Genomic DNA, 17,223 nt, shown 5'->3' on the forward strand with positions numbered 1-17,223 from the left:
GTCAGTTGAATTACATTCAAAAGCAGTCAGATCTCTCAGATTCCGCATTATTGGAAACTGCTTGGGATTTGCGATTCAATGGCGACCCAGTGTGTTGCTGACTCTTCACCACTGTTGTGTCCTCGTAGTTTGAGTTAGGATTGTCATTTACATTGTGACTCACATTTTGTGGGGGTTTCTGCTCATTCGATGCACTGTATGAGAGGTGGGCAGTAAGTGTGGCGAATGCTTCGACCTGTTGTTGAGCGGTATCAACCGACATAGATTTAATTCCAGCACATTCCTCCGAATTTTGTCATCCATAATAAAATTGAGAGTTTACTGGAACCCCAGTAGACAATGTACGTGGTGCTGTGCCATCGTAGGACAGCTGTTGTTGCAATGTGGAAGGAACAGTGGTGCTCTTCATTCGACGTAGTGTGGACGTTGCCGAATACTGGCTATTGGCTGTGGAATTTGACATTGGCGGAGTTTGGAGATTCGGAGGTCGTTTCAACATTCCCTCAGCGTTTATGATGTAACTCGCACGTATCGTTGGTGCATTTGTATACTGTCCAATTGGAGCCATGGGACCTAAGGATTATATAAGTAAATAAAGCAAAAATTATTAAATGTTTCGTAAAATAGTTAACTAGAATTTTTCTTGAGATGCGCTACTTATTATGTAAGATCAAAGTAGAGTAAATTACATATATATTTGGTATACTAAACAAAATAATTATATGTGTTTATTATTTTGAGGATATTTCAATAGCCTAATGTTGATGGATTTTCGAGTAATTCTTTTGAAAGTATTGCGCAGGTATCTATTTTTCTGTTTCCTAGAAACTCAGAAACTTTTTTTTACGACTTCCACTCAGCCAATTCAACATATAACGTCCGTTTTTTTGCTCTGTTCAGTTCTCCTTCATTATCATATCCCAAGTCTTGCTATAAATCTACTAAGGATGTTTATATTACCAAATGAGATCAACAACATTGAGCTAGTTTAAGATTAGATTTAATTAATAAAACTTACCACAACTAAGTGAATTACTGCTACTACTTCCATTGCTACCAATGACAATTGTTGGTGCCAATATGCCCCCAACACCTGTTTGATAACCAATGGCATTGCTTGTTGCCACCGGTAAGTGGACCTTTGAAGAAATGCCGATGATATCGGGAGATTGTCTTGCTCCACATAGGTTAGAATTCGTTATTATTGTGGAGGCAGCAGGTGTACCGACGACGCCGGTAGGAAGCATGTTTGCGCCCCCCTGCAATACAAGCGTCGATGAATTCTGCGATCTGTTGGATGAGCCAAGGCCATTGTATAAGCCACTATTTGGTCCATAGGAAATATAATTCTGAAGCAATAAAAGGAATTATTCCAGCAATTTTTTTAGGGACCAAAAGCATAAATTAATTAAACTATTTACTAATCACAACCAAAAAGTTTACTTTACTTACCTCATTTTTCGACACGCTCGGTACAGAAATTGTCGTTGGCATATCGATCTCGGCGTCAATCTCTGATATAGTGTCATTGAAGCCATTGGGTATGGTAGTATCTGCACATGGGTTACCTGAACCGTCTACGGATGTCATCTGAGTTTCCGAACTGAGAGCTTGATGTTTTTGCATCCAAACATGAACAGAGACAATAATTATGCACACAATGACACCGATTAAACCGGCGATTAGAAGGTATAAATATAATCGCTCTTGATTATCTATGTAAAGAGAAATAAAGACAAGTCGTTTGTGATAAACATAGTAGACATTTAGGTGCTTCTATATTGAAAGTGTGTGACATAAATAGTAGCAATTTACCTTCCAAACTTAAATCGGCACTGTGTGTCATGACTGGATTGATATTGGCGCTGTCTGGAGTTTCAAGATGAAATGATGTATTGGCACTATTAGGGTTCGAAGAGACCGCAGGTGTTGAAACATTTGTAGTATTTGACCTGGCAGCAGTTACAGTGCTATTGCTATACACCTTCGGAATTGCTTCCGATTCTTTATAACTCAACTCATCATCGTATACTTCGTTATCTCCATCGAATTCTTCAGTCTCATCTCCTTCAACTTCCGATTCATATCGGTCCTTTAAGACTTGCTTTGGCACTGTGTGGAGTAAACAAACGTATTTGAATATACATATATTATATTTTTAGCATTGCAAATACTAAATACATCTTTATTTAAATTTGATTATTTAAATTTTATGTCAACATGGTAGCAAGTTGCTTTCGAAAGTGGCTGTCTATATATAAATCAGTATAAATTTAATATAGTTTTTTCCGAAGCTCCCCAATTTCAATAAATATGAAATCGTCCCCTCAATATAACAATGTATGTGATTGGCGTTGCAACCGTTTAGCCGGTTATAGCCGAATCGACGATAGTGCGCCACCTCTCTCTCTCCTTCGCAGTTCGGCGCCAGTTGGAGATCCCAAGTGGTCCCTCCAACGGAGTGGAGGCCTTCCCCTTCCTCGGCTTCCTCCGGCGGGTACTGCATCGAACACTTTCAGGACTGGAGTGTTTTCGTCCATTCGGACAACATGACCTAGCCAGCGTAGCCGCTGTCTTTTTATTCGCTGAACTATGTCAATGTCGTCGTATAACTCGTGCAGCTCATCGTTCCATCGTCTGCGGTATTCGCCGTTGCCAATGTTCTGAGGACCATAAATCTTGCGCAAAATCTTCCTCTCGAAAACTCCTAGTGTCGTCTCATCTGATGTTGACATCGTCCAAGCTTCTGCACCGTAAAGCAGGACGGGAATGATAAGCGACTTGTAGAGCTTGATTTTGGTTCGTCGAGAGAGGACTTTACTGTTCAATTGCCTACTCAGTCCAAAGTAGATTGCCTACTCAGTCCAAAGTAGTAGTAGTAACAATAGCGTATAATTTTTTTGGGGTTCTGAGAAAATCGAGTTTAAAGTTTTTGTCAAATCAGAAAACATGAACAAAAAACATGAACATGAAATTATACACCATTTTTTCCAATGACATTTTGACCCACTTTGTGGAAGTAGAATTTGACGAAATTTTGACCAGACATAGAATCAATGATGGAGATTCTAAATATGCAATAAAAAAATAATGGCATATGAGCACATACGCTATTGTTATATTGAGGGGACGAAATATTCTCATGTTGCTATTTTAGTAAAGCCAAAAATGTGAGAGTGTTTTGAAACCAATATACTCATTTGACTTTAGAATAAGAAAGCTTATTGTATTAAAATATCGCACTTATATGTGATTTGTTGCCTATATTGAGATATTATGCCCTAGACCCCATATAACGAATCTATGTTAGCACCTTTGAGCTTTGGACTACCGTGACCAATACCTACCACAAGTATAAACAACTTTCAAATACATTCTTGAATTCGGTTGGCACGGTGACCCGAATGTGTTCGCATCTGCAGCTAAATTGCAACGGCGGCGCCCATGACATATCTGCATAACTGTTTCGGTGGCATATGATGCTTGACAAGCTGGAATAATGAAAACACAGTCGCAAACATTGTTAGTAATAAGCAGTGATTTTACTTCAGAAAAATTAGCAATCTGAAAACTCCCCGCTATTTAATACTTTGTGAAACCCCACAAAAAGTCAAATTATGATTTTATGTATGATTATAGCATATTATATATATTTCTTTAACTATATAAAGTCGTAAATTGTTTTTTTTTTAACTCACTTTCTTCACGCACTCCTTGCGGTTGTGGACACTGAATGCTCTCGTACTCGGTGCGTCCGAAGCTCGCACTGTAGACCGCGATGCGTGAATAAGGATTGCATTCCAATTGAGCCACATCATTGTGACAGGCCACTTTACTGCGAAATTCATCTGAATAATTTGCGGAAAAATAAACAAAATTTTATTATAATTCAATTTTTTATATATATGTAACTCAATCAATATGCAACAAAAACTATTTTTGGCACATTTGTTGAAAAACTTACATGGACGACATTTATAAGCAACCTCAACAATTTTGCGCCGTTTATGACATGGATCCACATTTACGGTACTAATCGTGTTATTATAATTATTTGCATCGCCGCCTGTGCTTAGTCTATAATAATGTGGGGCACCGTTAAATTTGCAATGCTTCTTTTTTTGGCATGCCTCAACGACTGTCTGCAGCAGCGAATACTGAAAGATGAAATGTGAACTACGGTGAGTATCAGCGTCATTTTTTATTATCTACTACATTATATATGTAAATACTTTCTTTCTTTCGCAACCATTCTTACAACTCTCACTTTTTTCACTTGTTTTAATCTGGTATTATGATATTTTTTCAAATAGTTACCTGCAGTGCATTTGGCCACATGCAATTTTCGCTGGAATCAACGTCTTTTATATTAACACTCGAAGCGTTTTCCGTGCGAGCACTGGCATCTGCTGTTTCTTCTGTTATGACTGTATCTGGGGGCAGGCTTGTGCTCGGAATTTCCGTAGACTGGCCATAAAGGTTTTGTATGGTTGGAATTTTCGATCCCGGTGTTCCGAACGTGGAACCGCGCAGAAGGTGTTTGGCCTTCGATTGCACCTTTTTTGCAGAAGTGTCAAGTGGACATAAGTCATCGATGCTGAATCCATCTTTGAAAAAAAAGACAAATAAAATTACATGTTTATGAGAATGTCATGTTTCAGCTAAATGCCCGGTGAAAAAAAACCTGAAAAAATACAATAATCTTGTCACGAACATACATACATATGTATGTATTTGTGATTCAACTATATAATTTACTCGAGTTGATCCACTAACTAAATAACATTAACAATTTCTTATTGCACACTCTATTATTATTGAAGCCAATAAGACACTTACCTTTATTTTCGAAATTGTTGTACTGTGCAAACTCGATTGAGATGCTAGTGCCACGAGGACAAGCTATGATGACCTGATCGCTATCGCACGCAGCTTTTTGATATGTCCGGAGGGTTGCAGATAAGAGAGCTACGCGATGATCACAAGATAAGTGCATTGAGTGAAGAATAGTACCATCGTAAGTCGTTTATTAGCGATATGCAGTATAAAATTTGAAAAGGAAATAAAATAATTAAACTTAATTTTTATTTTTATTTCGTGTTATAATAAGTAACTATAATTTTTAAAATATTGAATATGTGTACGTATACACTTCTGGCGCAATTGGGTGCGTTTACAGAATAATTAAATTCTTTAAACTAATTTCAGTGTGTATAATTTTTCCACAGAAGTGTTACACTCGATATGTCGTGGCACGTCGCCATGCGTTTTTAGTGAACGTCCCACAACTTGCGTTAATAAAATAATAAAATGTGTATCGTACCTAAGAACACTATTTACGGTTTCCATAGCATTCACCTTTGGATAGACCTATTCTGAGAAAATCAAAGTTGTACGAGAGCTTCACAGTTTCCTTGATACACACATACATACATAAAAAGGTACTTAACATCAACAATTTCAAGCAAATGTATAGCAATATACATCTTTTATCTTAATAATAGATTAATTCGATAGAAAACGACGTCACTTATAGAGCTTTGTCACAGATTTATATCATCTAGGCTTTTTGAGTCTGTATAATAAAAGATATATATGTCATATTAACTAGCACGAGATACTTACATATATCAAAATATTTCTAAATAGTGGTTAGAGCTACCCAGTAGTTCGGCTGGTGTCAAGCGATTACTAGAGCGCTAAATCTACTAGCGATTTCATGCATTACTAGTAATTAGTCTTTTCGCTAATGATTTGTAATGCAACGAGGCATTACTCGAAAAATGAATTGGCAAAACCCACCCCTAAAAACAGTACTCTTGTTTTTTTCATTTCGCGCTCTCTCCCTAGTCTCTTTTGTCACACAATTTTTTTCCAAAAATTTGTCGCGTCATTTCACATTTTTCCGACTGAGAGGAAGATGCGTAATTTGCGTACGGAAAATTATAGAATATTTTTACATATAGAGAAAAAGTATTGTGCAAAAAAGTGAAAATTAATTTAAAAAGTAAATAAATGTAATAATAAAATAAGAATAAGAACGCAAGACAAGAAGAAGGGAAAAACAACCACGGATGGAGGCGCCAACACCGGATCATCACAAACAACAACAAAATCACCGCAGATCACCCAAACTCTGCAACCCATAGAACCATCGTCTAAGTACCAACAATGTGTGAAATCGGGACATAACTTCACCTAGCTCCCAAATACCTAATATTAGGGTTTCCAACTTTCAATAGACTTTATACCATATATATGACGAATATGTGGGTCAAATTGTTTGTTATATTATATTATAATAATACAATTAAATAAATAAATTGCGAGAGTATAAAATGTTCGGTTACACCCGAACTTCTTTATAACATTAATCATATTGGTGCAGTGTTAAGATAAATAACAATAGACATAATTTTAATTACCATATGACATAATCATAATCGAAAAACGTTTTCATGAAATTTGATTAATAAATTAAGAATAGCGAAAAAATAGTGCTGATGTCAATCGTGGACCGATATCCAAGATTATACTTTCACTTATTTTGCTGAGATATCTTATATACTGATCATTATATACCGTATAAAGCCCACTGGAAATTTTAAAATTCTTATATCTGATTTCGTTTCAATTCGAGTCGTTCCTGAGGTATGGTTTTTGACCCAGAAGAGTGCGGTGCTATGCCTATTACCCATTTTGTTTACTAATATAAGTGCCTTTTTTAACAACCTTACTATAATATTTATTGCTTCTGGCTTATTTTATTGTTGAATACTTTTAGTAGTTCTAGGATTTCCATTTTGGTACTGTGTGAGGACATACTAAGGAGAAGTAAATGTAGTTTGTGATGTATGTACAGTATACTCTCGAAAAGTAAATCGATTGGTATTTTGGGTAATTTACTTTTTCGAATAATTTACTTTTCCAAATATATACATAAATTATCTGTTTTTATAATATTAAATGCATTTTTAAACTTAAAAAATTCATTTCTTTATTTGCTTCAATAAAACATATGGATTTACATGAAAAACATAATTACATTTACATATGTACATACATATGTATTTACTATGAAGAGAAAAAATCTTGAATATTCTTTTGTTTTTTTTCTTTTGCATTATATTTTCTGACCATATTTGTGCGACAATTCAAAAAGTCTGACACCTGATTTGCATCCTTTTCATTTTTAAACCAGTGGATAAAGTAGGAGAGTTTATTTACTAAAAAGACGCGATAAATAAGAGAGTAAGTGGGGGATGGGGTCATATGTAGAAGTTCACGCAAGTGAGGAAAGTTTGTGATTGCCATTCACTTGGGAGCGGCCAGGAACGATTCTTTTGCATATGACTCAAGCAGCTCACGACTTCCGGTTTTAGACCAAGTATCCCCTGGGTTGCTTACAGACATCCGTTTGGAGGCGAGCTAAAGTGAGAAGGCGAAGCCCGCTTGTTGGGTTGTGCGTAGGGCTTGGGACCCACCACATAAAAAAATCTCCCCAATGAAAACAAACACCGAGCCTCGGATGAGAAACCCCCCTTTTGATGACGACCCCTGCAAACGTACTAAGGATCATGATTTGAGGGCATGCACCTGGAATGTCCGCCTCTTAATTGGGAAGGTGCCTCTGCCCAGCTGGTTGATGTCCTCATACAACTAAAGGCTGACATCACCGCCGTCCAAGAAGTGCGATGGACGGGACAAGGACGGAAGAAGGTGGGTCCTTGTGACATCTACTACAGCGGCCATATAAAGGAGCGCAAATTCGGTGTTGGATTTGTGGTGGGAGAGAGACTACGTCGCCGAGTCCTGACATTCACCCCGGTGGATGAACGTCTTGCCACAATCCGCATCAAAGCGAGGTTCTTCAACATATCGCTGATTTGCGCCCACGCCCCAACGGAAGAGAAGGACGATGTGACCAAAGATGCTTTCTATGAGCGCCTAGAACGCACCTATGAGCGCTGCCCCCGCCACGATGTCAAAATCGTGCTTGGCGATTTTAACGCCAGGGTGGGTAAAGAAGGTGTCTTTGGCACAACAGTCGGAAAATTCAGCCTCCATGACGAAACATCGCCAAACGGCCTGATGCTGATCGACTTCGCTGGGGCCCGAAATATGTTTGTCTGGAGTACCAGATTCCAGCATAAAAAAATTCATCAAGCAACGTGGCTGTCCCCTGATCGAAACACGCGCAATCAAATCGATCACGTTGTGATAGACGGAAGACATGTCTCCAGTGTTTTAGACGTGCGTACGCTCCGAGGACCAAACATTGACTCGGACCATTATCTAGTAGCAGCAAAGATACGCACTCGCCTCTGTGCAGCAAAGAACGCCCGTCAACAAACACAAGGAAGGTTCGACGTCGAAAAGCTGCAATCACAACCGACAGCCGAACGATTTTCTACTCGACTTGCACTCCTGCTCTCTGAGAGCACTCATCAGCATCTCGATATAAGGGAGCTGTGGAACGGCATCTCAAACTCATTGCATACCGCTGCAGCCGAAACAATTGGTCTCCGGCAACGCCAAAAAACCAGTTGGTACGATGAGAATTGTTGTTCCGCAGTGGAGAGAAAACAGACTGCCTACCTCGCAACGTTGCGATCGACCACAACACGTTCGGGGTGGGATAGATATCGAGAACTGAAGAGGGAAGCGAGACGCATTTGCAGACGTAAAAAGAAAGAGGCCGAAATGCGTGAGTATGAAAAGCTTGAAAAGCTGGCCGACATGGGTAATGCTCGAAAATTTTATGAAAAGATGAGGCGATTAACAGAAGGTTTCAAGACCGGAGCATTATCATGTAGGGACCGAGAAGGTAATCTGGTAACGGATGTCCAGAGCACACTGGGATTATGGAGGGAACACTTCTCCGACCTGCTCAATGGCAGTGAAAGTACAACACCAGGAGATGGCGAACCCGATTCCCCTATCGATGACGATGGAATAGATATTCCATTACCCGACCATGAAGAAATTCGAATAGCAATTACCCGCCTGAAGAACAGCAAAGCGGCAGGGGCCGATAGATTACCGACTGAGCTATTCAAATACGAAGAACTGATAAGGTGCATGCATCAGCTTCTTTGCAAAATATGGAAGAAAGCATGCCTGACGATTGGAATCTCAGTGTGCTCTGCCCAATCCATAAAAAGGGAGATCCCACAAACTGTGCCAATTACCGTGGGATAAGTCTCCTAAATATCGCCTATAAGGTTCTATCGGGCGTACTGTGTGAAAGACTCAAGCCCACCGTCAACAAACTGATTGGACCTTATCAGTGTGGCTTTAGACCTGGAAAATCCACCATGGACCAGATATTCACCATGCGCCAAATCTTGGAGAAGACCCGTGAAAATAGGATCGACACACACCACCTTTTTGTCGATTTTAAAGCTGCTTTCGACAGCACGAAAAGGAGCTGCCTTTATGCCGCGATGTCTGAATTTGGTATCCCTGCAAAACTAATACGGCTATGTAAGCTGACGTTGAGCAACACCAAAAGCTCCGTCAGGATCGGGAAGGACCTCTCCGAGCCGTTCGATACCAAACGAGGCTTCAGACAGGGTGACTCACTATCGTGCGACTTCTTCAATCTTTTGCTGGAAAAAATAATACGAGCTGCAGAACTAAATAGAGAGGGTACAATCTTCTACAAGAGTGTACAGCTCCTGGCGTATGCCGATGATATTGATATCATCGGAAGCACTAACCGCGCCGTTTGTTCTGCGTTTTCCAGACTGGATAAAGAAGCGAAGCGTATGGGTCTGGTGGTGAATGAGGACAAGACGAAATATCTCCTGTCATCAAACAAACAGTCAGCGCACTCGCGTCTTGGCTCCCACGTCACTGTTGACAGTCATAACTTTGAAGTTGTAGATAATTTCGTTTATCTGGGAACCAGCATTAACAACACCAACAATGTCAGCCTTGAAATCCAACGCAGAATCACTCTTGCCAACAGGTGCTACTTTGGACTGAGTAGGCAATTGAAAAGTAAAGTCCTCTCTCGACGAACCAAAATCAAACTCTATAAGTCGCTCATTATTCCCGTCCTGATGTATGGCGCTGAAGCGTGGACGATGACAACATCCGATGAGACGACTCTTGGGGTTTTCGAGAGAAAGGTTTTGCGCAAGATTTATGGTCCTCTAAACATTGGCAACGGCGAATACCGCAGACGATGGAACGATGAGCTGTACGATTTATACGACGACATTGACATAGTTCAGCGAATAAAAAGACAGCGGCTACGCTGGCTAGGTCATGTTGTACGGATGGAAGAAAACACTCCAGCTCTGAAAGTATTCGATGCAGTACCCGCTGAAGGAAGCCGCGGAAGAGGACGACCTCCACTCCGGTGGAAAGACCAAGTGCAACGTGACGTGGCTTCACTTGGTGTTTCCAGTTGGCGCCAAAAAGCAAAAAGGAGGAATGAGTGGCGCGCTCTGGTGGATTCGGCTATAATCGCTTAAAGCGGTTCCTACGCCAAATATATATATATATATAAGTGTTTTTGCAACATCGTAAAAAACGCTGCTCCGTTTCGAATTTTTATCACACTCTCTGAAAAGTAAATTAAAAAATGTACTTTTTCGAGGTGCATGTGTAATCTTAAAGGTGATTAACTTTTCCGCGATTATTTACTTTCTGACAATTTACTTTTCGAAAGTATACTGTATAAGCAAAAAAACCTATTACGCCACGCCCATTATACAAAAATTTTCTTTTCATCCTCTATCATCTGTACCTTCATAGCTTTTCTGATAATGACATCTCGATCTCTTCACTAGTGCTTACTTTATATATTAAAGTTCTGTTATAAAGGAAGTAGGCGTGATTGTGAACCGATTTGACCCATTTTCACAACATATCATTGGAATGCCAGAAAAATATTATACACCGAGTTTCATTAAAATGAGCAGTTTCGGAGATATGGTGTTTGACCCCTAAGTGGGCGGAGCCACGCCCATTTAAAATTTTTTATACCAATTTGAGTACAGCCCTCTGTACCTTCTTTATAATGAAAATTACGATTTTCAGTGTTTTCCCTTACTGAATTAAAGCATTTTTAGTCGTTTCCAACATAACCTTTGTATGGGAGGTAGGCGTGGTTATTATCCGATTTCCTCCATTTTTGGACTGCATAAGGTAGTATCTAAAAAAACGACTTTAGAAAGTTTGATTGATATAGCTTTAGTAGCTTACGAGATATGTACAAAAAGCTTAATAGGAGGTGAAGCCACCCCCACTTTGCCGAACTTACATCCAAATATGCCCCTTCCTAGTGAGATCCTTTGTGCCTAATTTTGATTTTATAGCTTTATTTATGTGTTAGTTATGGCACTTTATATGATTTCGGTTTTCACCATTTTGTGGGCGTGGCAATGATCCGATTTCGCCCATTTTCAATACCAATCTCATGGGGGTGCCAAGGAATATGTGTACCTAGTTTCATTAAGATATCTCATTTTTTACACAAGTTATCGCATAATATAGTATAAAAATGAACTTCGATAAAAAAACTGTAATACGAGGTATGTTAAAAAAACAGTAATTTTCGAAAAAAAAATGTGAAAAAGGTATTTATTCATTCGTCTACATTGCATTTAAAATAGTCCCCATTCGATATTAAGCAATTATGTCAGCGCTTTTTCCAATCGTCGATCTCAAACTCTATTTTTGGTATAGCCTTTGGTTCTTTTAGCGATTTCTCGCAAATGCTTATAAAATAACGATCCTTTAAGGCTCCCTTTATATTTCACAATAAAAAAAGTCCCACGAAGTCATGCTTGGTGAATATGGAGGCTGGGGCATCGGTATTCCTGGCTGACATTTTTTTTTTTTTGACACTTGGACTCGCCTAACCGCTAAGTAAGTATTTATAATATATCCTTTTTGGACTAAGAATAAAATGATAAATTTTTACAAAAAATGTATGAGCACCCAAATTGTTTGCTAATTCAGAGTTTGTGAAAAATTTAATCTATGATTTCTATATATCTTAACGAGTGCCTCTAAACAGTTTGTTCTGCCAAGGCTTTTCGATTAGAAAAAAAGCGTTTTAAGGAAATGATTATTAAAGGTAATCATATTTTCTACCATACGCATATACACGCTTATTAAAAAAAAAAATAAAATTTTTTGAGGTACTGATAAAAAAAAACCTCTACCACATTTCAATAGTTTGATATCTCATTTCTTCTTATCGGAGTTATTCGAAACTTTTCTAACTTTCATAAATTATTAAGTTTATACTTATGTAATTTATCTATTTAAACGATATTGGAAAAATGCTCTCTATGTGTATATACATCAAATCAGAAGTCTACTTACCTAAAGGATCCACTCGTAATATAATATCTGCCTGTGTCGCGTTGATTACACAGAGCGATATAAGCACCAAAATTCTCGCTTTTGAATAATTCATTATACTCGCGAGTGAGTACGAGCCATACTATCACTTGAAAATTGCGTGTGTTAATTTACCATCGAACTTTGCATAATTTTTGAGTCTTATATGAACGAAAGACATATTCACACTTAAATATACACAGCGGAACACAATGATTTAACACAGATTTGTATCTATATGTATTTATGTTTAAATTTATTATATAATACTACAAAAAATTATATATAATTGCGCTCAATATATACATTATTCTAGTATTCATATAGAATTTATGACATATTTTCAATAATGAAGGATAGATAACTTTTGTAGTAGCATTTTTCGGTAATAACTTCACGAATCCTTACATTTTCCTCTCAAACTGTAAAAGTGTTGCGGCCTAAAAGTGTCTTAAACTCCATTTCTATCATTACTACATAGTAAGTCTTCGTTTACTATATATAATCGATGTAGACTACCTAATTATAAATGTGATATGAAGTGAACGCTATTATTATTCTTTTATTTTGAAATACCGTTATTTGATAGCTAACTCTTTACAAACAATTGTTTTTATAATAGCACCCTAAACACGATAAAAATGTTGTGCATTCATTCTTTGACTCAATACCTTTTGAGGATCACAAGCTTTAGACATGCGAGTATTACTTTTCATTTTACATCGAGTTCCTACAAAATTCAAGAGCATTAGAGCCAATTTTAACATGCTTTCCTTACAAAGTATACGATTTTGAGACTACTCGATTGGTATAGTCGCTAACTCCATATCAATGATTAGTTTGTACTTAAATCGAATAATATTAGGATATCAGCCCTTGGGAAGCAAAATTAATTACTATATATAATCGATGTAGACTACCTAATTATAAATGTGATATGTAGTGAACGCTATTATTATTCTTTTATTTTGAAATACCGTTATTTGATAGCTAACTCTTTACAAACAATTGTTTTTATAATAGCACCCTAAACACGATAAAAATGTTGTGCATTCATTCTTTGACTCAATACCTTTTGAGGATCACAAGCTTTAGACATGCGAGTATTACTTTTCATTTTACATCGAGTTCCTACAAAATTCAAGAGCATTAGAGCCAATTTTAACATGCTTTCCTTACAAAGTATACGATTTTGAGACTACTCGATTGGTATAGTCGCTAACTCCATATCAATGATTAGTTTGTACTTAAATCGAATAATAGTTATTAGGATATCAGCCCTTGGGAAGCAAAATTAATTACTATATATAATCGATGTAGACTACCTAATTATAAATGTGATATGAAGTGAACGCTATTATTATTCTTTTATTTTGAAATACCGTTATTTGATAGCTAACTCTTTACAAACAGTTGTTTTTATAATAGCACCCTAAACACGATAAAAATGTTGTGCATTCATTCTTTGACTCAATACCTTTTGAGGATCACAAGCTTTAGACATGCGAGTATTACTTTTCATTTTACATCGAGTTCCTACAAAATTCAAGAGCATTAGAGCCAATTTTAACATGCTTTCCTTACAAAGTATACGATTTTGAGACTACTCGATTGGTATAGTCGCTAACTCCATATCAATGATTAGTTTGTACTTAAATCGAATAATATTAGGATATCAGCCCTTGGGAAGCAAAAATAAACTACTTGCCATTTGAAAAATCAAACAACAACATATTACACAATTTTGGCAATGAGAAACCATTAACTCTCTTTACTTTTGATAACTCTACAACTTCTCTGGTTGTAATCGCCAATTATTATTATAAATAAAATTATTTATAAGAAGTATATTTTTATACACACACTGGAGACCCTTAAGGGGAAAGTGTTTTCCTCTTTGAGCTATGCAGACAAAGGACGAAAGCAAATAGCCTGAATAGAGCTAGGCAGAGATGAATATTATTTTTTTCATGGGAGATAAGCTTGTGCCTTTTGTGTAGTAATTAATGTTCTAATGATATTCTTAACTATATATGTCCGAAAATGATAGGCTAGATTTAAGATTCCCATGGAAGAGGATTCAAGCGCAAATATATTCATAGGTACATATGTATGTAGGGGTTGTTAAACTAAAATTCTAAACTTAATCGTAAATATATTAAAACTTTTTGTTAACTGTTGAAATATAAGTTTATATTTAATCACACACGCGTCGAATCGGCAGTTAATTAAATAGGCGTGATTTTTAGAAAACACCGAATTCACAGTAAATATGTATTATGTAAATATAGTTAGTAATCGAGTGCTGTCGACCATTGGTGGCATCGTTAGCATTTATGTAGAGGAATTCACTATTGTGGATGTACTTTGTACATAATTAAGTAGGCAATAACTTCACATTAGATGACGCCTTGGCGGCAACTTCTTAAACACGGCGATTGTCAGGGTGCTTCCTGGCGACAAACAATTTACGCATAGCGCATAAATAAAAAGTTATAAATACGACGAAAGTGGACGTGTTGTTCGGCTGAGAAATGCATTGTGACGGTGGGATGTGCTGCGGTATTCCAAAGTGCAGGCATTCATCCATTAGCATACACGAGTGGTTCGAAACAAATTTAAACACTGCGTTTTATGAGTGCGTGTGCGGTCACGATTAGGTACAATGGCAAATAACACACTAACACACGCACACACATGCTCATTTAAGCTTCTCAGCCGAGTACGTACATATGTAGTGCTCTCGCTGAGGTGCAATATAAAATAAGCATTTGAAAACATTTTTCTATCACTGACCTAACATTTCTTACAGAACACGCGCGCAACACACAACCGCTTTCTAAATGCCCCGATTTTCGACTGATGCATCGTGTGCCAACGATTTCAATTTCATGCCGAAAATACTTCGATTTCTAGAGAAATTTCCTACGTGGAAAATTTTCTCTTGAAAATTATTAGAGTCCTGGCTAATTTTAGGAGAGCGCAATATTTTAGAAGAGCGTAAAATAACCCCCACGAATTGGAGAAGCACATAGAGTACATGTAGAATGATTTACAAATTCTCTTTTGATATTATGATGTTCTCTGATTCAACCACTAAAAACAAGTGGAGACTCTTATACCTATATTAAACACATACATATGTATGTACTCCTAGGAGCACATATCCATTGGTATACACCTGCGAGTGTATGTGTGCCGAAGCATTCATATGTAAACTAACAATGGTTCCTGCATAACTTCACATATATTAGTGTATACATAATTACGCTTACTTATTTGTTGAAAAAACACAACACATATGTCCACTCGTGTGTATGTATGTTTATGAACTCAGCAAAAAGTGTCCAGTGTGTTAGGTGAAACTACCGCACATGTAAATTATAATCTTGTATATAGTACATACATTACAGCAGCACACATTACAGTGACATCTAGGACGTCCTGGAGATATCCTCAACAGTTATTTGAGTAGGTGTGGACCCTTGCCGATATGCATGTGTGTGTAAGTTTGTATAAGTGCAGATATGCATAGCTTTGGATGTGCTCTTGAGAACTAAAAATATTTTAAAATGTCATAATACTATAATTTAACCAAATTATTATTATTTTTTTTTCTAATCTTTGATTTTGGCATGTTCCTGCCAACCAAAGAGCAACAAATCGTTTTTAGACTTTTAGCGACAAACTTTGCATATAATGATTTCTGTTCTTTATAATTAATTAGGTTGTCGAACATATACAGGACTCAGGATATATTTTGCGTGCATTTGGGTTTGTGGTTTTTTAGGACATTATGCAGGTATGATCATGTGTTAATATCTTATCAAAGAATTGAGTAAATTCGACAGCCAATTTTCCGATTTGAACTCTCGGCAATTTATCTTGGGTTTATCGATGCTTTGGGTCAAGGCATTATAGTCCTAAAATAGTAAGATTTTTGTTATGTAAGTAAGTAATGGTCTGTTCAAAGTAAAATATTTACAATTTGTATGATCTATGTCCTATGATTATGTAGTACATGTATAAAAAATGTATATTTAAATTTTCAATGTCATAGGTGATCTTATTGATTTTGCGACCACGTAAAGAGGATTAAGGGGTTTTCATGGGTTCAAATTTTTTTTATTTGTTGCTTATTAATTTCTACACCATCTCAATAATATCAAATTTTCGATCCGAATAATAGTTTCGAAGATTCAGCCTTTGGAAAGTGTGCGCTCCAAGTCAGGTATTATTGTTACTCAAGACTTTAAACGCGTTTTTCTCGGAACCGTGTTTTCAAAGTCGGTTGTCAAATGTTCTCGAAAACTACTCAACCGATCTTAATGAAATTTTGCACAGGTGTCCGAGATACAATTTACTCGTTCTTGAAAGAAGGATTTTCTTTTTCAATTGCAACTATTAAAAAAAAAAAAATTTCAGTCAAATTTGACTGAATTTTTTATTTTTCTGCTAAAATTCCAATTTTTACTTTCCTTCGTTCAAGCACGAGTTTATCGTCTTACCTAAAACACTTATTTTTTTTTTTAATTTTGGATGATCCTGTCAGAAGTTATGCTGACAACGCCGTCGCTCCTTTTTTCCGAGGGGTCACCGGAAATGATGTCACAATGGAAGAACTTTAATATTTTTTTTTTTAAATTTCGGTATTTTTTCTTTAAATACATATGTAAGACAGAAAAACGTTTGGAATAAAAAAATGTTATTTTTATTTTTTTTTTTGTATGCGTGAAATAAGAATGTGACATTATTCAACTTGTTATGTTGCATTATTTTTTAACCACAATACTAGAATTAGGCAAGTTCTTTTTCCAGAAAAGAAGGACATATTTTGTGTTACAACACATATTGTCATAG

General features: G+C 36.9%; 1 protein-coding gene across 3 annotated transcripts in view; it reads right to left on the reverse strand.

The window, feature by feature from the left end:
• Positions 1 to 291: 291 nt before the first annotated feature.
• The window catches only part of LOC105215743 (uncharacterized), a 30,559-nt gene continuing 13,627 nt past the window's right edge, over positions 292 to 17,223 (reverse strand). Inside the window, exons 1-11 of one of the 3 annotated variants that reach the window (XM_011189842.3) lie at positions 15,160 to 15,219; positions 12,346 to 12,597; positions 4,840 to 4,968; positions 4,318 to 4,607; positions 3,965 to 4,157; positions 3,699 to 3,848; positions 3,348 to 3,491; positions 1,816 to 2,112; positions 1,453 to 1,715; positions 1,019 to 1,349; positions 292 to 573 (exon numbers count right to left, since the gene is read on the reverse strand). In XM_011189842.3, coding sequence (XP_011188144.2) covers positions 296 to 573; positions 1,019 to 1,349; positions 1,453 to 1,715; positions 1,816 to 2,112; positions 3,348 to 3,491; positions 3,699 to 3,848; positions 3,965 to 4,157; positions 4,318 to 4,607; positions 4,840 to 4,968; positions 12,346 to 12,439 — 2,169 coding nt within the window. In that variant the 5' untranslated portion in view covers positions 12,440 to 12,597; positions 15,160 to 15,219 and the 3' untranslated portion in view covers positions 292 to 295. Of the gene's footprint in view, positions 574 to 1,018; positions 1,350 to 1,452; positions 1,716 to 1,815; positions 2,113 to 3,347; positions 3,492 to 3,698; positions 3,849 to 3,964; positions 4,158 to 4,317; positions 4,608 to 4,839; positions 4,969 to 12,345; positions 12,598 to 15,159; positions 15,220 to 17,223 lie in introns of those variants that run through there. The other 2 variants (XM_054230765.1, XM_054230757.1) reach the window with 2 other exon arrangements.

The sequence above is a fragment of the Zeugodacus cucurbitae genome, chromosome 2 (genome assembly GCF_028554725.1).
Source record: "Zeugodacus cucurbitae isolate PBARC_wt_2022May chromosome 2, idZeuCucr1.2, whole genome shotgun sequence".
Taxonomy (NCBI): Eukaryota; Metazoa; Arthropoda; class Insecta; order Diptera; family Tephritidae; genus Zeugodacus; species Zeugodacus cucurbitae.